The 24,045-nt window shown below is 39.7% G+C and overlaps 1 protein-coding gene across 1 annotated transcript in view; it reads right to left on the bottom strand.

Annotated features, from left to right (window-relative positions):
- The window catches only part of LOC130150829 (potassium voltage-gated channel subfamily KQT member 1-like), a 510,862-nt gene extending 487,474 nt beyond the window's left edge, over positions 1-23,388 (bottom strand). Inside the window, exon 1 of the mRNA XM_056342106.1 lies at positions 22,831-23,388. Within this exon, the coding sequence (XP_056198081.1) occupies positions 22,831-23,213 (383 nt within the window). The 5' untranslated portion in view covers positions 23,214-23,388. The remainder of the gene's footprint in view (positions 1-22,830) is intronic.
- Between the last annotated feature and the right edge of the window lie 657 nt (positions 23,389-24,045).

Below are 24,045 nucleotides of genomic sequence, written 5' to 3' on the forward strand. Positions count from 1 at the left end.
GTACAAGAATACATAATATAGAATATAGCATATAGAAAGTAAGTGTAAATACACGTATATAGATATAAAATGATATAAAAATAGATATAGATATAAAATAGCTCATCTAAGACAATTCACCCCAATGCAAGCTGATGGTTTTCAGTGGGCTGGAGGGGCAGCCACTGCCATAATGTGCCGTCATGGCTGAGCCCCCCCCAAGAAAAGGGAGCAACGTATGACCCTGCAAGGCCATCATCTCTCCTCCCCACCAGCCTGGGCTCAGCTCCCTCAGGAAGCCCATTGTGGCTCAGTCAATATCTACCTGCAAGGCTGAGCATACTGTGCAGAAGAGGCAAAAGCCCTCTGATGGCTCTTGTCCACTGCCAGAACTGGGACAGTGATGTCATCTGCATGACAGCTATTGCTCCTACTCTTCTTGCATCCCTTTAGGGGTCATTCAGGAAAGACAATGCACCTAGCACAGGTCTTCGACAGTCATGGGAAACCATGATCATCTCACCTGACTTTCTTTCTGCACCACCTCTAGCTAATTTCACCCATTTATTTCCAATACAATGGCAATTCAATTTCTATAGCATCCTCCCCCTGCATAGGTTTCTGACACCTAATTGCACTTTAAAAAGTTCTCTATGAGTTATTTATAGTTACAGTATAATTACTGTGTAGTTACTGAAGAGTTGGTCAAAGTACAAGTACTTTATAGTTACTGTTTTCTGTAAAGCAGAAAACCAAATCTGCACAGGAAAATTCTGTGATGCTCATCTCAGGAATCTGTGTGATTGGATCCTGTTGTTGGGCTATTTTTAACTATTTCTGTCATCTACAGGTGTGAAAGTTATTTATTTGAACTCTTAGTCCTCCATCAAACCTTGCTTAAGCGATGGGTAGCGAGTGGTACATCTCCAATATGCTGAAACAGTAACACTGTGGGCTTTTTGTAAATCAGTACTGTCAAACAGAAGGGGAAAAGATCATCTCGATAGATCTATTTAATTTTTTTTTCGTGATGGGCTTGCAAAGGTAATGGTTCCTCTCTGTCTATTCTGAGCTGTGAGCTCTGCTGGGATAAGAATGGCTATCCACCACTATGTATTCTGGTTCAGGCATTACTGTAAAGTAATTTTTTCAGATGCTTCCAAGTTAGGTGTGGTAGCATAATATTGTAAGATGATAACTGAAAAGAAAATAGCACTAGTAATTATCATACAAGTTTAGGGTTTCTACAGAAGTAGAGGACTAGCCAGCCTAAATTACTGGATTGGTAAAACTTAGGGATTCAGAAAATCAGACATGCAATTCCACTATGCATGCTACAGGAAACAGGAAGCAATAATAAATACCATTCTTTCCAGCTTTGTAATTCATAACTCACAGGGAATTAGACAGAATGTTAATGTTTATTATAATGCCTGAAGGTAATTCTCTACAGTACTTTTTTGTTTTCATCACCTTAATAAACATTTTAAATTGTTTCCATATCTTTAGCTAGCTGATTTATTTCAGTACAAATCAAAATTTACGATTTAAAACACTACTCCTATCTAACACAAAAGAGAAAATGGGCTTCCTTTTTCTTTTAAAAAATATAATGGGAATATAATAGAAAAGGAACTGTATAAATTTTGTGAAGTCCATATGAAGAATGACTTTACCATGCCATATAATAGAAGAATGTTTAAGAAAACCAATGTCATAAAATGCATTATCTGTGAGCTCTTCTTGCAGGTAGCTTTTATTTCCAGTGCTCAGTTGCTACTACAAATCACAATAAATATGTGGTCAATTCGCAGTCCAACTTGTCTGGAGCTGCCAATGAGCCTTTTTATCAGCACGCTGCTCTGTCCGCTGTACTTGGATGCTGTGGTTTAAAGCAGCAGCCCTGCTGGTGAAAGCACTGTCCCTGCTTATGGTGGGGTCAGCCCCTGCTCCTGTTTTGCTCCATCTCATGGAGTAGCCCTGACCTTGTTGCATCCTGAAAAACCCATAGAAAAGAGCAGCAGAAAGAGATTTGTTAGGCAGAGTCACAGGAAAAAAATGGTCATATACTACCTCAACCTCTCACAATGCCCATCATCTTTATGGAAGAATTTTGATGGATTGAGTGCAACCTGTGCTGAATATACAGAAAGTTGAGATCAGACATAGGGGGGGATGGGGGTTTAATGTGGTCTGATTGTTTGTGGCAGTCTCTTTTTTCAATAACCATATCGGGGGTCAGAAGTTTGTGCTGTTTGACAACAAACCCCTCCGAATTCCCTGGCTTCAAGACTGTTCTGCAAGTGACTCTGGCCTCCCAGCCAGATTGCTAGGGTCTTGTCCCGGGAGGTGGAAGATGTGGGTATGGATCTCAGTCTCAGAAGGGTATTAAGCCCAAGCACATGCTTTAGCTCCGAAGCAGAAGGAGCTCGTCATTAGCACCAAGTAGAAAGACTTGGCCAAACCTAGGGGAATGATTTTAGGCACCTTGTTGTAAGGAGACAGCTTCAGATTGCAAAATATGTTCTTACCCAGGCATAGAGTTCAGAGCTGTTGGTTCTATCCCAAGGGTCTAACTAACATTTTGATCTGTTGGCAGAATTAATAAATAAACATTACCCTGCATTGATTTTCAAAGGGGAATTTGAAACAGTTCAGTATTTTTTCTGAAATCTGCTCAAAGGAGACTAAGACATCTAAAAAGGCAAGATTTTGGAGGTTCCTAACTAATCCCTCAAAGGGCAACAATCTTCGGGATGCCTTCAGTAAACCTCTCCTGATGCCTAGCTACTATCTGGTTGTCTTGAACTCTGTTCCTGAGCATGCCCTGCATTGGCCTTGTCTTAGCTGAGAGCCAGCTAGTAAAGGGCTAAGATTCAGCAGCACTGTGTAAAAGAACAAGCCAGACCTGCACTACCAGGAGTAAAGGAGAGAAGGAGCCAATGGGGAAACATGTTTATCATGCTTACTGAAAATTAAAATCTGGTTTCTCAGAGTCTCTCATATTCAGGAAGCTGTTTCACCACTTTTGATGGTATTAACAAAGCAAAATGTGTTCACGGTAGGCATCTTAATGATTTCTAGTTCTTCATGAATGGCAAATACCTAGGGTTGAAATGTCTTTAGGAAAAATAAGGCTGAAAGGGAAAAATGTAGATAATGCATCTTAGTCAAGGCTAGCAGCACCTTTAGCACAGGACAGATAGTAGGCATGTTCTCATGATTCACTAGTTGCACAAACCATCACCCGGTCCTGCTACTTCTTTCACTTCAACATACACAAGTTGCCAAGCACATTATTCAGCAGTTTAACTTTCAGTCCTAAATTCTTCTGTCTCTGAAAATGGTGGTATGTTTAGAAGGTACAAAGATCTGCCCAAGACATAATAAAACTGATGCATTGTTTTAATGAGCTGCTACACTGCCCAAAGATGTCAGCCAGCAGAGGGGGCAGAAGTCCTGCTTTCTCCCTGTAGGCAGTATGACTAGAGAGTGATACTCAAAAAAAGAAAAAAAAAAGGAGGGGGGGGGGGGGGGAAGAAAGAAAAGAAAACCAGAGCAAAACGTTGAGAGGAGACATTGAAACACGAGCCAGCCTTTGTTAAATGGAAAAGAGAAAGCTGATAAGGAGTTTAGAGCAAAAGTGTATTGCCAGTGTCCAATATGGTAAGAGTCTAGGCATGGGAATATGCACAGCTCAAGCCTTTCTTTACAGAGTAGCACTGCTTTCCATATAACAAAAATGCAGGTATAAAAGTAAGGTAACCAGGGTTATAATATTCTCTTTTTCTTCGTACATTTAATCTGAGAGAAGTACAATACTACACAGAAGCCCTCACAGTCACTGAGTACCCCACTCGGTTGGATGCTGTGCTGTATCACACAGTTTCTTTATCCAGACAGCTTTTACTTTCAATTAGTAATTCCAGTGATGGGTAAACGGCAAAGATGCAAAGAGGTGAACAGACTTGTCCAACATCAGGACAGTGTCAAAAACATTCAGAACCTGGATCTCTTGAAACTTAGTCAATAGTCACGGCAACATAGGAACTTTGCCAGTCCCTGAAATAACCACATCAAACTCCAGGATAAATTTACCAAACACTTCTTGAACCTAACCATTCTGTTGTTTCTCATCTTTTTTATGAGGCTGATGTACCATTCCTACCGTTGTTACATATCTTATTTCCAAGCAAAATGCATGTATAAAGGTATGGAAAGCTTCCTCTGAGTACAGCCCCCACATTTCTTCCAGATCCTTGCCATTTCAGTTACCTCCTTTCCAAGTTCCTTTGTCTTCTTTTACTACCCTCACTACTAAAAAATAAAAACCCAAGGATAACTCACATTCTAAATGTCAAGATACTGTGGATGACAGTGCTCTTTACACCTTTTCTCCTTTTCCACTCTAAGTTAAGCAAAGAGACGAACTGGATATTCTTACATACTCTGCAGACACTATCACTACATCTTCAACTACATCTCCTATTAGGCCTCAGAAAAAGTAACTAAATCTGTAAACTTCAAAAAAAAAGAGGTTTATGAAATTTTGAGAAAAGGGTGATGCAAAGTACCAAGATGCATGTGTGTAACAATGTATACAAGAGAGCAGTTGATGGCATTCATTTACTAAGGGACACAGCACTGTCCCTTAGTTTTTGTAACTTCCAGCTAGTCGTTGGTTCCCTTCTGTATTTATGTGTTGAGGATCTTCTCTCTCTCTTTTTCCATTTCCAAACCACACATTAAAACCGTTCAAAGGACACTTAAAATTTATGGCACTATATATCCTGACCAGCGGGTGTCGCTCTTTCTCAATGAATAACAAAGGTATCACTGCTAGCACAGGATAGGCTGGACATTCTACAGATAAAGTACCATGTCCTCTATTAAATGCATTTATTTGAAATGTAGATTCACTGCTGATCACTTCTTGTCATAAAAGATCAAGACTTGCTTTTTGCAAGAGGGGAAGGGTTAGCTTCAGATCACCTCTATATATTCCAGTTACAATAATCTCCTTTCCCAAATCCAAACCATAATGTAAAATGTTTCTGGTAATGTCAAGCAGAAAGGTTTTCTCTTTGTACACTACACTATTAACAATTTCAAGCACTGAAATTCCCACATCTAGTGACCATGTTTGTCACTTCTGTCAACTGCATGACACAAAAGCATGATACCTACAAAGCACACAAAAGTTAAAGTTATCGGTGAAGACACACTTGAGACCAGAATTCAGAGCAAGGCAGGCAAGGATGGTACCAGCTCTAAGCAGTACTAGACTACCATACTGTGTTATTCCAAGACAACTCAAAGTAGAGACCGGTGGGCTTGAGACTCTTGATCTTGATTCCGAAAAATGAATTATTACAGTCTGTTTATTGGGACCTGGAAGAATAACAAGCCTGGTATAGAAACATTAGGTAATGTCAGAAAGCCTGATATTTAGCCTGAATGCCAGAAAGCACAAGGAGACATTAGCAACTGACGTTATTATGGGGAAATGAGTGGATTCTTTGACCAAGTGATAAAAAGCTGTGCTAAGCAGTGACAAAAGCAACTGAACTACAAGCATGAGGGCAGCTCCCATAAGTACAGATTAAGTTGCAGTGAGGACAAAGTCAAAGATAAATACAGATTAATGAGTAAGTGCATCAAGTTCCTCACAATTACCAATAACAAGAACAGCAACAACAAAAACAACAACAAAAAAAAAAGCAAGCAAGTTCAGTTCAAAGGCAGTTCACCTAGTCAACCAGTAAGTCATGAACTGATAGCAAAGATGTTGTTCCAGTAATCTCTAATCACAGCAAAGCTCTGGCACAGAAGCAATAGACTTTAGAAAAAGTCTGTGTAGAAAAATTCAGAAAGTTTAGGAAAGAAGACTGTACAAGAATTCGTATGGAATTAGAGACGTGCTGCAGGTATCAGGCTATTGCACAGCTCAGCAGCAAACTGCAGGGGCAGCATTCTTGCAAGTAGTTTTGTCACTGGGGAAAGCTGTGTCCTATATATAAAAAAAAAGTTATCTTCTTACTGAGCCCACCTTGGCTGAAAGATACAGCCATCAAGTGTCCTCAATTGTAAAACCAATTCCAGTGATTTTTCCCTTTTATGTGATGGGAAGACCATATTCACTTTCCAGTTAGGCTATTTATGTGGGGAGAAAATAAGTGTTAATAGACATTAAAACCGGTATTAATTACCAAGACAATTGTCAAGACCCTCTGTAGGCACTAATCTCAGCCTGTCCTAGTCCCCAGGGAGACTGGGTGACAGTCCCCTGGGAGACTGCCCTGCACACCCACACCCCCTCACCCCGGCCCTGCTCCCCAGGTGGTGCTGTGTGATGGGTTCTGGCTGCAAGCTCCTGCCATGCTGGCCCTGGGGACCCCCCAATACTTCCCATGCCCTGAGGAGCTGCTGGCCCCCGCAGAGCCCTGACAGCATCCAACCCTTCCTTGCAAGGCAGGGGAGGTCTAACTGCTCTTACTGAACCCTTTTCTGCAGTGTAGCATTGTGTTACTGCTTCAAAATGAAGCTTTCAAATTGTACTGAAACAGGTACTTTTGTAGAATTGGTTTGTAGAATATGGAAGCCTTTCAGTGAGATATAAAACTGTGCTTACTGAATGCTCACCTGCTGTTTTAGGCTGCAGCTGCTGTCTGTTACACCAAAGGTGAATCAAGTTTTCCTAAGTGAACAACAACAAAATGCTACAAAACTAAAGACATGATCTGGAATTGATTGTGTCCTCCTAGTTCCAAAGTATCTCATGGATTAATGAGGAGCCTCTTCCTAGGTTGCCTGGTAGAATCCATACTATTCGATAACAGAACCTAGAAATCACTTTTCACAGCTGTGATTTTACCATAATGTAGGTTATTCTAAACCTTTTCTTGCTGAACAGTAGTTTTAATGGTTGACTCTCCAATTGTACTGATACCAAAGGATTTAGTGTTTTAAAAAAAAAAAATAAAAATCTGAAGAGTATATGCAACCCTTTCTAATTAAAATAATACAAACTACCATGCACACAAAGGATAGAAGAGCCTTACATAGCGATCTTATATAAGGCTTTATAAAAATACTGCCTCTTTAGCTACCACTGGATTAAGGCATTTCTAAAATAGGTCGTAGCCCACAGGAGGAATGTATTTTCCTTCACACACAAAACCTGAATGACTGCAGCATATCTACCTCCTGAACTGAATTAGGGAACATATTACCAGCAGATCACACAGACTGCTACAGATCATTTTGCTTCCTAATCTATTAGTGAGAGAAAGCACAAATCCCACGATCTGACTGTTTTGCCAATACTGTGTGTCTGCTAACATGTGATTAGTCATTCAATATGAGAATATTTTGAGGAATGTAAGACAGACAATCTGTTATAAATCAAGCCTGACTTACGAAGATTCTTAAGAATTAAGAGTGGGGCTCAGACTGAAGAAAGCAGCTGGGGACTTTTCAGATCTCAGTACATTTATGATGGGAAAAAAGGCAAAAGGGAAAATAAGAGGTATGCCAGTTTTAGGTTTTGTAACCTGTGTAAGATGTTCTGCTTATATACAAGTAAAGGTTTCCCACCATGATGAATTTCCATTCAGAACTATTATTTGATGCCTTTTATAGCTTTCTAAGCATGTAATATACACTCAGCCAAAGGATTGGAGCACTATATTTTCCTCTATAAGAAAGGAGAGCAATTCCTGGAAAAGGGCTATGATGGAGGATTACAGGGAGAAGCTAATTTATGAAATGGCCATGGCCAAATAAAATCTCTGACTGAAGTGCCTGAAGCTGTTGATTGGGTTACTGCTTACTTGGTAATTTCTTGTTTCTGTTGTCCTGTTTTGATGATAAAGATAATTTTCTGTTCATGATGTGTTTTCTCATCTCATTTCCTTCCACAGTTTTTGTATCTAAAATAGCTATTCTCTACAGAGACAGAAAATTCTGGACACCATTTTAGACACCAAACAGGAGACAACAGGTACCTGTTTTGCAGGTAATACCTGTAGCTCACTTTAATTTCTGTTATAACCATAAATAGTCATCACTCCTGAAAATTAAGATTATAGAATAAATTGTTAAATATCATATTGCCAATTGTAAAAAAGATTCAAATTTTTGTCTTGAATATCAAGAAAAATAAATGTAAGAATCCCCAAATGGAACCATTGAAAGTGTTATTAGTTGTAAACAATTTGGATGATGAATACAAACACACTCAAGTATATCAAAATAAAGTTAAGCTTCTTACTAGCAAAGACAAAGGCATCTCGAGAAGCAGACGGCATTTATTGCTTTCTCTATCCAAAGCTCAACTTTTGTCCTCATGAAAGCTCATACTCAAATTAAATGCTGTGTATTCTTACATACTATAAAAAAGTGAGAATTACCTGTCAACTTCCTGCTGTGTAAAAAAATTAAAGTTTTTTACCCGTGTATTGCAATGAACATTTCAGAAGCTGTAAAACATGCTGATTCCATGATAGCAGAATTTGCTCCTGCCTTCAGCTCTGCTCCATAACCTCCCACTTGAAAACATAACCTTAAAAATAATACACTATATGTTGTCATTGTCCATCTGTATCTACAGAGAACCCAAAACGATGGAAAGGATGTGTCAGTGTCTATTTGCCCTTAGATCCATAATCCTTATAATGCTAATGCCTTTTCACCCACTTTCCACCAGCAATCCACTCCTGGCCTGCAGTTAGGGTACAAGGGCAGCCAGAATACCATGGGAAGCAGACTTTGATGGCTAGATTATTTTGTGGAAAGCTTCAGTACCTCATCAACTGGCAGGCCTATGGACCAGATGAACATTCCTGGAAACTGGTGGGCAACATGCATGAAGCTAAAAGGAGAGCTTTCTACAACTGCCCCTCCAAAACCAGACCTTTGCAAAGTGCAGGGACACACCTTGACAAGAAGTGGATTGCTCTTAGGGCTCTGAGTGTATCAACAGGCTGTATTTGCTCTGGTCAGCCTTTCCGTACACTCAGTGCTCTGGCAATATGCATGATTACTTCCCAAATTCACCTCAGGGCGTGACTACACAAAGCTGAAACAGGTACATCAGAGCTAGTTTTGAACTGGCTAGCCTGGGAACTGCTGATGGCAGAGTATCTCAGCACAGGTTAGCTGCCTAAAATGCTGGGTGTGCTTCCTGGTCTGCTCTGGGGGCAGTATCTGATCTAGCTAAACTGAGTGCATGTGTGCTGCCATGTCCTGGAGCAACATGTCTTCAGGGAGCAGCTCAGGAAACTTGCGGTCCAATTGCTGTTCAGTCTTGCCAGATGTTAAACAAAGCAGCGTTTCTGCTCTCGAGTTTCTCTTCACATCTAGCATCTCCCTCCACAACCTCCTGCTGCTACCTGCCTGCAGCTGCATCCTGCTCTACCTTCCCTACCATCACAGGACCAGCACATTTCTTGCACTGTGTATTCCCTGTGCGCTCCCACAGAACCATACAGAGGAGCCAGAGCTACACGCCAGGTGGCAGGGAAAGCTGGCAGAACAGAGCAACAGGGAAGGCTAAGGGATGTACAAGACGATGTATTTATGCAGCATACAAGCTTCCTCCTTGGTCTATGCAGAGCAAAAAGAGATTCTGAGCCAGCACTCAGACAACAGCAGGATGACTTACAGAAGCTCAGTGGTGTTAGCTTGAGAAAATGAGAACAGCAGGATGCAAGCCTGAAAAATGATCTCTAACTGTATGGAAACTTCAGCAACAGTGCCATTTTTGCAGCTGTGTTTCACAGACCTTTGCATATGGAACAAAGCACTCTGCACTGACAAAAATTGTATTTTATTGTCCATTACATTTCAGGTGTCACTGGGAAATACCGTACAAGATTATCTACATCTCATTCTTTCCAAGAATAACATGTTGTGCAGCAGGCATATACAGCATTAGTTATTACACAGAAGATCCAGAATACAGAAACAAGTATTTTTTCTCGTGTGTATAATGTCAGTTAAAAGCTCTGTCTTTTGAGTACTGTCAGTTGAAAATAGTGAACAAACCAAGACACCAAGACTCTTGGTTCTGCTGCTCAGGCATGCACTCTAACACGATCATTTTCTGTTGGCTTTCTTCAGGCTCTGTGACAGCCTTATACCATACAGTTTTGAGTCCCAGAAGGTTCCTCTGAGTGCAAGAGGTGCCTAAACCCAACACCTTCCCAAGACGAAGAGCTCCTTTTAGATCACAGCTCCCCAGAATGCTGGAAACCTCCCCCACTAGCAAAGTTTTACATTTCAGACATCTGTTCTTCTTTTTTTTCATGTAATCCCAAACAGAGGACCTGAGATGCTCTAATATTCTTGCTGTACAGTCTGTCATCTCCATGAGGACAGTAAAGCCTTTTGAAGTAAGGGGGAATGGTAAGGACGTAATTACTACTCCTCACAACCAACATGAAAGTAGAACTTCTCATTCCTTACTTGAAGTGTTTAGAAATTGAACTTAAAACAGATAAGGGATAGTTTCTGGTATTATCATCCAGAGTCAGATGGACTGAAAATGGCAAAAGTAACAGGAGCATTTGAAGGCAGATGTAAAAACATATACAAAAATCAAAATGGTGCTGTTCCAGTCATTGATCTTGCAGTATGTAATTTCCCTTCCACTTAACACATGTAGCAGTTCACGGGTGGACACAACCTCAGTGTGAAGAAGCTGGGACTGCTCTCCCCTCTCACTAGATATGTGTGTCCTGGAGGGGGAGGCAGGTAAAGGGCTGGAGCTGAGACCCCTGAGGTGCCATTCAGGACCCAAGGTTTACATAGCAGCCCCAGAGACAAATTTTAGCCATTGCTGGTGATGCCTCTGCCATAACAGTGGAACTGTTTATACTCTCTGTGCACACCACAGGCTTTGGAAAGAAGCCATGGGGTTGAGCTGGGTAAGTGAGTGATATCTGTGTTATGACAAAAGTGCTGGAGACAAGTAGTGGAAACAAAGGTCAAGTCCTCATCCCTGTACCCCAAGTAAATTCACTCCCATAGAAACAAGCAATTCTTTTGCACCTTTTTCTCTAATACAGTGGAATTTTCCCTCTCATATCTTTGAAACAGCAGTCAATGCACACTGCCTTCATATATTTTTAAGGTCACTATCTCTGTCATTGAGCCATGCACCAGAAGATGAATAGCTTAATTAATTGCCAACTGACCTGCAGAATCCAGTAAGTTACTGCTCTGTTGCCTCTTAGGCAATCAGGAAACCTCCTTGTGGCCTGCTCCTAACAGCCTCTGGGATGCTAAACATAGCTCTATCCAACGACCTTTTTAAACAAAGTGGAGGAAAAAAACCTTGGTTGAGAGCCAAATTCCCTATAAAGAGCAGAACAATTGTTGAATATGTGGTGCCACATACAAACCTTCAGCAAGACTCAGCACTAAATACCACTGGTTTGTCTTTAGGTCTCACTTTATGTTTCAGTTTGAGAAACAAACTGTTCCTCCAAATGCAATGGCAGTCTACCAATTTTAAGTTGTCAACAAGTGATAACCAGATCTTGGGTCTCCCTAAATATTTCTGATTAGATTTCTGGGATACTTATAGGTAGGTCAAGTGGGTGGGTGTGAGTTTAATACTGCTGGCTTGGGGTGAAAGTATTTAAAGCTTGTCATGTGGCAATTTCCCTTTCCCCACCAGCTGCCAGTTTGGCTTTCCCATGTTCCCTGTTACCCATACAGTCTCCTTCAAAGGGCAATGCTCTGCACTGCAAGGGAGTGAAAACAGGTTGTGATTGTTTACTTGCTTGGAAATAGTTATTTACATCAACAGATTACAGTCTCACTTGTTGGTGGCTGTTCAGTTCCTAAAGGGAAGGAATTGATAAAGAGGAGACAAATAATTACAAACCAGTAGAGCTGGATCTACTCTCTCCTATCCTAAAATAAACTAGGTACTGCCTCCTGGTATCTTGTAGTCCTCTTTGAGTCCTCCTGTGATTCCCGAGGATGTCAAACCATAGTTTGAGCTATTACCTCAGCAAATACTTTTTTACTTTTCTGCCATATAGCTGCTAAAAATAGAGAAGTATTTCCTCTCAAAACACGTGGTTTTCTTTTCCTTCAATTTTTTACTTTTCTGAAGACAGAAACTTAACCCAAATCACCTATTTGCAGAGTTTTCCTCACCCTCTCTTTAAAAAGGGGGAAAAAAAAAAAGTTTTACTTATCAGAGGAAAGAGGATTACCTGAGAATTTCTTGTTTGGTTTTGGATTCTCACTTAACACAGTTCACACCAACAGAAGATGGAGTTGCCATGCTTTCCCCAGAGAGGTCTTGCTAATGTACACTAAATTTTAGTACTTCTTGGTTTCTCCTAAATACCTTAAGACTCATGCATACATAAAAATACAACTGCTTTTTTAATCAATATTTTTAAACCATCACCCTTACATCTGTTCCATGTGTTAAAAAATTTAAATAGGCAGTACTGGTGCATTGGACAGTTGATCAGTTGGGGTTAAAGGTTACAAATCGGTGCCTCTCTGTGTCCTGATCTTCCCAAACATTGCTTCATTTCGGAGTAGCTAGTGCAACTTTAAACATGTTTCTGTTGTTATGGTAGCCAGAGACAACTTGCGTTTAAGAGATTAATTGGCCATGAACATGCCCTACTGAAGCCTATAAACACTTGGAACTAGTAGGTTAACTACAACATTGAGAGCAAAATCATGTCAAGTACTTTATCAAGGGTGAACTCTTTCAAGGTCGTGCTATAACAATCTCATTTTCCATGGAAGACAACAAGCCTAATGAAAGCTCTTAAAGGAAAAGTATTAATCATTCCTCCTTTTGGTTTTGCATCAAATAATGCCATTTCTAGCAAAGACTATCTGTGCATGTGGGGTTTTGTGTTTATCTACTGCAGATAAGTGTACTTGAAGAGTTGATACGTTGGACGCTTGTGGGAATGTTATCTCCTGAACAACAAAAAAAGGGATGGGCAAGGAGGGGACAAACTTATAATCCATTAGACAGAAATATCCGCCTTGGCAACCAAATACAAAACAGTAGCTTTGTGGCCTTTGGGGTCTGTCAAACATAAGTGACTCTGAAAAGTTGTGTTTAGACAAGAAAACATTTCTAGAAAAATTATGAGCTTTATAGTGAAAGTTAACAAAAATTATTACAGAAAAGCCATTGAAATCTATGCTCTGTAATATTTAGGTGCCTTGATCATGAGTCACTGATGTTTTTAACACAACCAGACATCTCCTGCTGTGCTCATTCCTCACAACTGAGCTGCTGTGACTTTCTTCACCAGCTAGATCATCGCTGATGGCTTATATATGTCTCCAGTTTAAATTATATCCAAAACCTATTTTTTTTAGTTTCTTAGATTATTTTTTTATCCTATCTGCCGTTTGCTCCAGCAAGATTTGAAGCCAGAATTTTCTGTTCTACTAACACACTAGGACACAAGAAATCTGGTTGCTTCAGCTGGGGTTAAAGTACAAGAAAGAAAGAATAGATTGAGGCTAATAAGTCCAAGTAAATCTTTGTGCAACTACAGCCATTGCAGCTTCACCTTTTTTCTTGATTATAGACTACAGAGTTGTCCAGCAGAGACTGGTAGCTTTAAGACAGACTGTTGTTGGGGAGAATAAATTAGTTTAGCCAACAGAAAGTTCTTTGAGGGGCTCCAGAGACACAAGCTGCTCTTTATTTTAAGTGGTTGTTTTGTGGCATGAAAATTAAGGAAAGCATTTCCATTTTTTCATGCTATAATAGTGCAAGATACTCTCATTCCTGAATGCATGAAGTACTTCACTTTCTTCTAAATGGGACTATGCTGTCTTATGTTGAATAGCCATGTGCTTCTAGAAAACATTCCTGCTAGTCTGAATAAAACCTCGTTTACAGTGCTTACAGATTTCTGTTATTCAAAGGAATTTCTGACTAAGCCATAAAGAGAAAGATGTCCCTGTGTCTTTGTAGGCAATTTTGATGTCCCTCAGTTCTCTCATAAATTTATTTCCAGGCTCCTGAGGCTTGACATTTTGTCGAAATGTCTTGTGCTTATACAAATGTGATCATACACAAATTAGAGTTGGTTGGAAATTTTGGTAAAGGAACAATTTTTTCTGCTGAAAATACCAATCTGTTAAAATTAGAAAGTAGTCTGGGAATGTGTTGGTTTCAGCAGAACTGGAGAAGGAGACCAGACAGGTTTTAATGGAAGCTTGCCTAGCTTTGGACTCTACTAACAGACAGCCTGCCTGGCAGGGAGTTTGGCCATATCTGCCTTTCTGTTTTGCCTCAGAATAAAGTATTTTCAGGGATTTAAAGCCTCAACCGAAGGAAAATTCCACCTATAATATGGGTATACTAAGGATATCTGTTTTCAGGTTTTTTCTTTAGCTCATTCTATATTGCATTCAGAAATGCTCGATAGCCTCACTGCATGTAAAATGAAGTTGTTCAGCTGGCTTCAGTCAGAACTAACTAGCTAATATTTCCACAACACCTAGAAAATTTAAAAATTAATTTACAAATACACACTATTATTCTGCATTTTTCTTGAGACCTTTCATCTGCATATGTATAAACTATTACAAACCAGTTTTGAATCAATTGCTAATACCAATGCTGTTCAAATCAAAGAATGAGCCACATATCATACAAAAAGATCTCCCACTTCAAACCAACTTTCTGAATCAACTGCCTAAAGATGTTATTTTTAAAACATGCATAGCTCCTATTAGTAATGAGTGCTTCACATTTTTAAAGCATTTAACAGCCTAACATATTTTCTGCTTTTTAAAGAGCAGTAAGGTTTGGATTTTGCCTTTTATCTGAGTTTAGCTGGCAGTAGTCCGGAACTGACAAATTACATTCATGCACTCACTACAATCTCCAGAAGCACTGATCTTGACAGAAACCTTTTTTTCAGTGCCCTGCCATTCCTGGGATTTAAGCTCCCTGATTCAATTCGGTGTCTGTGTCTGCATTAACATTTGTGCTGCTATGTTTGTCTTTTGTGCTCATCTCTACATGTCTTGTTACCAGAATGTCTGCATGTCCTTTCCTTCCCTGAGCACAGGCATTAAGCTTCCATTTTGATTCTATATCACTAAGACTTTCTAGAACAGATCTAATCAGTTCTTCAAACATTGACAGAAACAGGTCATCATCATGACTTCATGATCAGTGTTCATGATGCTGATACATGTATCATTGACCTTGACTGTGAGACAAAAAAATCAGTAGGTTTTGGCATGCGATCTATGACACTTCTCCACAGGGACAGGAAATTGCTACCACCATTTACAAAGACCAACCTCTTTGTAGTACTCGCTAATGTTTCTTAGGTTCAGTATAAGAAAAAGGGGAAAGAATAAATGCATACAGTGACGCTGTGCAAATACAGCAAATGACAGCTTGATTATCATGAAGACAACTGAAACACTTTTCTTCTTGAATTTGATACCATCTGGAGTCTACAAGGAAATGAACAATTGTAATGTTAACATCAAGGAGTATTTTTATTTTGCTGGTTTCTGTAAGAACAGAGAGGTTTTGCACAGAAGTGTAACTGAATTCCATCAACAGCACCATATCAACGCCACACTACAGTATTTGTTTTCACTATAGAAACAAATGGTTTCACTATAGAAACAACATTAGCCTGTGCAGACATTAATACATATTCATTGCACAGTCTATTACAAATTTGAGCTTCTAGAACAAGATGGATTGAATTTCTTACATAAATGATGGAAAAAGTCATCAATAATTTCAAAAAATGAAAATAAAACTTACATAGCCTATGGCTTTTTGCCCTGTGGTTAGGTTATTCTGTGCCTAAAGTGAAGTATGCTCACATCAAAGTTCTTCCTTAGGAACTTTTGTAACATCTCTCTCCTGAAAAGACTCTTTGGTGCCAAACAATTTAATTGAGCTTGAAGTGAAGTGTTTTCATCTTTGGGGTTATTATTTTATCTCTCCTCTATCCAAATGCTTATTTTAACAAAACATGAAGAAACTTAGTATCTCTGACATGTCTCATCCTTCGTCAATGTTAGTTGAAATTTGCCAACTGGCTCAAAAGTTTTTGGTAAGGCACTTTCAGACTGACATGCTCAGACAGTGTGGTTGCATAAACCTCATTTCCTTAGGAAAAGAGACTAAAAATTAATAACTGGCCCCATGTATTTTTAGAACAGCCAAATCCTGGAACTTTACAGAATGCTAAAGACAATTCTGTTTAATATCAATGCACCTCCATTAGCAACTTAAGTCATTCCGCCATATCAGCCAGTTGAACCTGCAACCTTAAGCAGTAAGAGGAACATTCCACTTTAATAAAACAGTTCTTGAGTTTCTTCCCTTTAATATTGCTTATCTTTCGGTACCTGAAGTTTATATTCGTAGACAAGACATCAGCTTAATACCTCTCTGTAGCTACTAAATAGATGAAAAGTAGCTACTGTAGTTCTAAACTGGAAAACTTGTCAGTTCAATTCCTGTACAAAATGTCCAAATAAGTAACTGTTATGCTGGTAAAAAATATCCTGAATCCAGTAATAATAACCATAATCATAATCATAATCCTTAACTTATCCTTTTGAAAGCACATAATGTCCAGACCTAAGCTGTGGCATCAAGATCAAAATGAGAATCTCAAAAGCAGTCATAACTACTCTGAACTTTAGTTGTTGCTCATGCTGGTCATATTACAATCACATCATTGGAAAAAGCAAAATATCTGCTTGCATTCTAGAGATTTGTGAAAAGGACAAAAATGGGAATTTGATGGTCCCTTTGAGATAAACAGTTATAAATAATGGGCTATAGGTCCTATTTACAGATAAAAACAGAAGCAGAACACTACGCTAACTTACTTGCTATATATATCTAGTTTCACCGAGAGCTGCTACAGTCGATGTACCAAAAGACAGGCAGGCAAGTGCCCCACAGTCATTAAAAGGAACCACCAGACCCTTGTCTTTTTGCCTTTTAATGTTCTTTACATCATCATCAGCAGCTGTGTGCCAAACAAAAATGGAGTATCAGCCAGAACGGTGGCTCTTAACATCTTCAATTGCATTAACAGAACATGACTACTGCATTTTTTACATGAATTTGAGGGAAGTAAAAAAATATTGAGAAAGCAAAGCCCGAAGAGAAACAATACTAAGAGGAAACTGCAATTTTTCATCTATCCCAATAATATGAACTCTCTTCTTTTTGTGTTACTCGTGGTGACACAGACTTTAGTACATAGAATCTTTCCTAAAAGAAAAAACACTTAGCTGGCCAGCCCCCGTTTTACAAACATGTTCTTGATTTTTCTGTACTCTCCTCCCAAAGTCATAATTTAGCAGCATTATTGATATAATTCATATTTTTTGTAAGGATCACACACTTTTAAAATATTCAACAGCAATTCCTTAGATGAGTTCTTTTCAACAAGCTGCCAGGAACAGGTATGTGTGTGTGCCTGTGTGCCTCTCTGTGAAGGAGCTGTGGGAGTCTGTCCCAAGGAGGAGAGGGGTAACAAAGTAAGCTTAGGGCACGTTTTCATATGAAGCTGAGCTGACACCACAGTTGTCTGGTGGCAAAAAGGAGAGCTCGCCCTCATCCCGTTCTAGTTTTGGCCAACTGGTCAGTGCTGGTTCCAGCAATCAGACCATTTGTTGATATACTGTGACTCCTTGAAGTATCCAAAGCTACTCGCTTTCTTGCTTGGCTAGATTTCTGCCGTTAAAGTGAGTTGACTTTGCTTAGGAGGGCTACAGTGAGAGCCAGAGGCAGCACACATTACACAGCAGAAGTAGGTGTCTGGGACAGAAGAAGGGAAGGTGAGAGAGGGAATCTTAACTTTTTGGTCTTGGTAAACTATTATGCCAGATATAATGAAACCATACTCTAGGGAGGACATTCTCCCTATCTTTACCATGCAGTCACCAGACAGACATCGTCCCCTAGGAATGATTTGAAGCAACAGCCATTACACTCCCTGAGTCACCGTTTGGAGGAGTTCTTTCCCCATAAATCATACAGGAGCCTGGAGAGCAGACTTTGTTGCTAGGCAAACTCTGCATTTGTGAAATGTTTTGCCGTCAAGCCAGGTGGTCCGCAGTACTTGCCAGATGACTTGCTGTGTTACTTTGCAATTATTCTGTACAACTTTATATGAAATTCAACAGGTGATTATGATCCACTAGGAGCACTAAGAGAACAACTGGACAGTACTTCAAGATGCTGAATGTGTATTACTAACCTGACAGAAGACCATCGTCTTTCTCCTGCTAGCCTAGGTTTCTGGTGGCATAGCAAGTTGAACTGGCTATTCAGGGATATCCAAGGACAACTAGAACTGGCAGGAGCAAGCTGAATGGCTGAGGTGGATGAGGCTGAGCAGAACTGGAGGTGGTTTGCTAGCAATGGGCTGTTAAATCAGCTCACCCCATCCCATGGGAGGTTAGGGGATATAAAGACTGGTCTAACTTTTAAATGAAAGCAAGGACTAACACTCATTTAACAAGTGGCCAAACCAGCACAAAGAAACCTGGAACAGCTGCAAGTTCTCACTTAAACTTTCATGGTGTTACACGACAAGAAAGTGGCAGGTCTGAGAACACAATCTAAGAGTCCCTCTCATGGGCCTCCCTCTTGCCTTAGACTTGCCTCCCTTTTCAACCAGCCTGTGGTTTCTCTACTGACTGCCAACAAGCCTTCCAGCTGTGCTAACTCCAGCAGTGATGCTGACATCCGTTCGCTAAGAACTGGACTGAGACCAACAGCTCCTTTTGTATCTCCCCACAGTCATTACTTCTTCACTATTGACTTGGACAAGATTCAAACCAGTTGCCTACGGGTGAAAGGTTCCTTCTCCTGTCATGGATTCCACGCTCTCTCTTTCCCCTAGCTTCCAGCTGTCATCTCCTACCCCTTCTTCCTCCCAGTGGCTCTCTGAGCTTCTTGACCATTTTCAGCTGTCCCTCAGCTCCAGCCCTGTGTGCCTATATCCAGCTTTCTCATCTTCAAAAGCTGCTAGTCCTTTTTCCTTTGTCTTTCCTGCTTAAGGTTGCTTCCCTTTGTTCTTGAGCTAGCCTGATCTTGTATTGCTTTTCCTCCAGTTTCAGCATCACTGGCACCAGTATCACGTTCTATGACAATCCAATCTACCCTTCTGTCTTTCGGTCCCAGGGTCTCCTTTGTCCCTGTTTCATTAGACTTCATTTGTTCTGCTTCATCACTTCTTAGCCTAAGTGCTACCCACTCAGGTCCCCTCTAAGTTTCTGGGTTTTAACTGAAAAATTCAGCTACCCAGACAACAGCAGCTGAAAAGACCAAGATGAGAAGTCACTGGATGTTCCAGAGAAATGGGAAAGATAGGACAAGGCAGTTGGACTGCAGTGAGTAAAAAACAACAGGGCATATCTGAGGGGAAAAGGTACTATGGATCCACCAGTGCAGACCTGTGCACATTCAGTTGTTTTATTTTCCTGGAATTTGAGCCAGTGCAGCTGTGCAGCACCGGGCTGCACTGTTATGTAGACATAGCCTTGGGCTGACACAAGGTGGCCTCTGTCACTCACAGAACAAAATAATACATGACAACAAGCAGTTACCTCTTCTCCCTGAACAGAAGTGAAACCAAACTGTTCTACTATTGGTCACCACTTCAGCGTGTACGTACATGTGGGTGCACATATAGTGATCTTCTTCTTTCAATAGGCTTGAGTTATGTCTTCCTACTTCTGGTTCTTTGCTTCCACAAACATGGCAGAAAAGCCAGGGGATCTTCTCCACCCCTATTTGTATGGCCAAAGTGGCCTGCAGTGACTTCAAAGTGTAACATTCCCCAACACGGTTACATTCTAGCACTTTGAGTACCTACACTGGATTCTGGTTTTGGTTTATGTTCATTGCTACCTGGTGTCTAAACAGGGGTCAATAATATTATCAGGATAACTGCCTGACTTCATCCCTCACCACTCAGTTCACACGTATGTGGACACAGTATTTTAGCCAATATTCTGGACCATAATTCAGCCATTCCAGTTGTAACTAAATGTATACACGTTTCAGAAACATAAACTCATCACATAAATGAGGCTCCACTTAAAATTAAATTATTTAAACGTGTGGGTTTGCCAAGTAACTTCATTACCATACATAAAACTCATTACCAATACATATTATACTTTTCGTTCAAAAGATGAAATATGAGGGTTACACCCGAATATCTTGACATTTGGATGTGATTTAAGCAAGTGCATAGCCGAGTTTAGAAATCAAATTCAAGCCAGGCACATACTTCTTTTTCTGGACTGAGGACCATATGGCAAAGTGCTGGACTCTCACATACATTAATATCCAATACCTTAAGGCTCTTACATAGCCACAGGAATTGGTTGGTTAAGATCGATGTATTGCTATTGCATGTCACAGCTGTTTCTCAAGCCATCACCTCTTTCTAAGTTCTCAGTGAGATCTTCTACTCTGTTCTTGGAGATTTCAGGAGTTAAGTATTTCACAGTACCTCCAGTGAAGCTGAAAATTACCTAAGCGAGAATGTTTTCACAACTGGGAGGGGGAATTGTCAAGCAAACCCACTCACCCCTTCAAACGTTTTGTTTTGAACCTATAATTTTAGTCTAGAATAACTTTGCTAAAATAACACAAATTCCACATATAATTAGGCAAATATAATTCCCTTTTCTACCACACACTATGAAGTGCCTTAAGAAGCATGAGTTTACTCCCTTAAAAGAAACTTGAAGTATCAGGCACACTACAAATGGTATAGGAAATGAGGCTATCTTGGCAATTTCAGAATGCAAGAGGAAGGTCACCTCCTGAAGCACTTGCTGTTCCCTTGCCTTGCCTGTTTCTGGAAAGTTAGGTTCTTTCTAGCAGAACTGGCTCTAGATCAGAACAGACTCCAGTCCCTCTTGGACAGAAACTTCCCACAAGTTTGTACATGAGTTATGTGGTCTTTCTGGCAAATGAAGGACAAAAGGACAATGAAGGGAGTCTGCACATCCAGCTCCTTCAGGCTACACAAACATCAGCTACATACTTGGAAGATTTGATTTGTTATGAAACCAGTCATCATCATCATAGCAATGCTACATAAATTACTCCAAAACTGCAGATGTAACATGGGAAACTTTTTCACAATAAAATTAATTGTATTTTAGATTAGCATGTTATTGCTTCAACAATGTTTAACGACATTTAATATTGTAAAGTATGTTCTTTCCAAGACAGAAACTTGTTATGTAAATGAACACACCATGGAATTACTAGGATAACTATTAGCAAAAATATACTTAAGACAAAATGCTGCCCAAAACCTATGTTTAAAATGTTTCCTTTTAAGCAATCTCAAAGAAAAAGCTTTTAAAAGAGGTCAATTTATGTACTCTTACATGTAAATTTTAAATCCGTGTACTGTTAAAGAAATAAGTTTTCTGATAGTAATGCAAATATTTTCTCCAATTTTCTAGTACGTGTGGAAGTGAGTATAGATGTTTATTTTTTTTATTTTATTTTAATGCCCATCACAGAATATAAGTACATATTAAAGATCAGCCTTAGCCTAAGATAAAAGCAACAGAGATGATGAAACAAATGCATTTTAGCAAAATTAGTAAGTCTTACCCTCAAATAGGCTTAAATCATGGCTATTCACATATTTAAGTTTACACAAATTACATCTGTTTAAGCCTTAGGAATTATTATGTACTATAGGCATAGTCCTTGAAAGGGAGCCTAGGACTTTACTTGCCAAAATTTCATTAATCAAAAAATCCTTTTCAAAGAATCCATACACAAATCTGAAGGGTGAAAGGAAGTAAATACTAATAAGACCATCTATTTTATGCCAAACAGAAGCATTATGATTAATTCTTATAATTCTCTGGGCAGTTCCTGACTGCAGTAAACGATAATGTTTTCTTCCAAAATGCTGTTAGGCCATAGAAAAGTTCATCTGAGATAAACAGGACAATTTCAACACTCTGCATTTCTTTAGGACATATGCTAAATCTATAATAAAAGCAAGGACTTTTGGCTTAGTTTGCGCTCACTACAGCCGGTAAAACTTCCTTTTGCCTTAGTGAGAGCACAGCTGGACCCTTTCTACAGGTAAAATAACAAATTATCATTCTGTTAAGCAGCACTCAAAGCAGTAATTGAGGTCTTGCTAAACTTGACAGATACCATGAGCAGCTCAAAGAAAACAGTAACAGCTGTATTAATATACTAGCCACTGTTTTACAAAGGTAAATGAAAGCTTTGATTTCTTCCTTGTAGGTACTACATACATGGTATAATGAAAAAGTTTTGCCAAATTTCTACTCATTTTATATTCAGGACTGTAAATGAATTCAAATTAGTAATGTTATGATTATATATTTGTCCAAAAAATTACTTGTTTTGGCACTTCAGCGTAAGCAAAATGGACTTATAAAAAGGTGACATATCTGATCAGAGCTGAACCTTCCACATCGCATGGTAAAAACTGCAGTGTCCAAAGTTAGAATAATGTAAAGTAGCTAAGGCATCAATGAAAACGGCCTCATATAGGACTTCTCCTCAGAAACATCAATTATACAGTGTACATCTTTGAGGACAGATGTCATGTGAAGAATAAAAACCCCTTCTCTGGAAATGTTAATGGATATAGCAGCTGATCCTTTGAGAAACTGGCATTTCCATTGCTTTCAGTGGGATTACTCACGGAACAGGTTTTCAGCCCAGGAGCTCAAGTACTATGAGTTCTGGCTGATTAAGTGGACAGTTTCAGATTTTTCTTACACAAAAGATTATGTGAAAATGCAGGTACTTACACTGTAAAATGATAGATAAAACACTTCCATCCACTGGGCCTCTCCAGGAAGTTGTAGACATCTCCCTGCATACTAGTTTTAGTTAAATAATGGCTAAGGAAACACTTTGTTGTACAGGCCCTGTGGACTTCACTTTCTGTCAAGGATGCAGCCTTTGTGTCCTCCTCAGAGTTGCGGGGAATCCCGGATCCATTATTCACCAGGGTTTCTGGATCCAGCGCCACGGAAGAGTACTGCATATTGCCTAAGTTCCCCCTGACTTCCAGCGATGTGGGAGATTTCTTATTTCCATTCAGACTGCTAAGCTGGGAAGCGGAGCCTTGAACCCATCCACAGCGGTTATACATGGAGTGCCCAACAGTTTCTCCACTATCATAGGACATTCTGTAACAATGCACAGGTATTACTAAGCCTGATCAATATTTAAAATCACGAAGACGGTATTGTGTGTCCTCCCTGCCCAGAGTGTTCTCCAGCAGCTGATGACTTTCTGCTGTTATCACAGAGCCTCTCTGTGACACAAGTGTGAACTGTCAGCCTGTCACCTTCTGTCACTCACAGCCTCTGAAATTAAATCAGAAAAACGTATTAGACAATGACTCATGCTAGACACCAGAAGTAACTTGAGACTGGGAAAGGAAAGAAGTTAAGGCTTCTGGAGGAAGGAAGTTACATTTATTAAGAAGGAAGCTCAAAACTGTTTAAATAGTGCAACACCAGTACAGCTGCAGAGTTGTACTGAGAGGTAATCCTATGATATTATTTTAAGCTGAGCAGTTCTTAAAGTGTCCTGATTAGAGGTGGAACTGTGAAAATTTCCTGGAATTTATAAACTTTCTATTGCCTGAAACCTCTATTGATTGAGGTTTTGAACTGTAACACCTACACCTTCAAGAGATCTTATCTGGAATGTTAATGTTACAGAAAGATTTTAAGCCTGGACTAAATTATTTCAGTCACTTCACAGATCTGATCTTGCAGTCCATGGTGCTCAGGAACAATTTTTCTCAAGTGCAAAAAGGTGGATGCCTTTATCTATAACTGTCACTGGAAGCCTAATATTGTTAAAAGGGAAAAGATCAAAGACTCCTGGCCTGATTTTCTTCAGGCCATTTAATGTCTGCTGCTAACTTTGCTACTCTCAAGCAAGTACCTAGAGAAAACAGAAAATAAGGCTTTTGCAGATCAATATATATTTCATGAGGCAGACTTACA

The sequence above is a fragment of the Falco biarmicus genome, chromosome 5 (assembly GCF_023638135.1).
Source record: "Falco biarmicus isolate bFalBia1 chromosome 5, bFalBia1.pri, whole genome shotgun sequence".
Taxonomy (NCBI): Eukaryota; Metazoa; Chordata; class Aves; order Falconiformes; family Falconidae; genus Falco; species Falco biarmicus.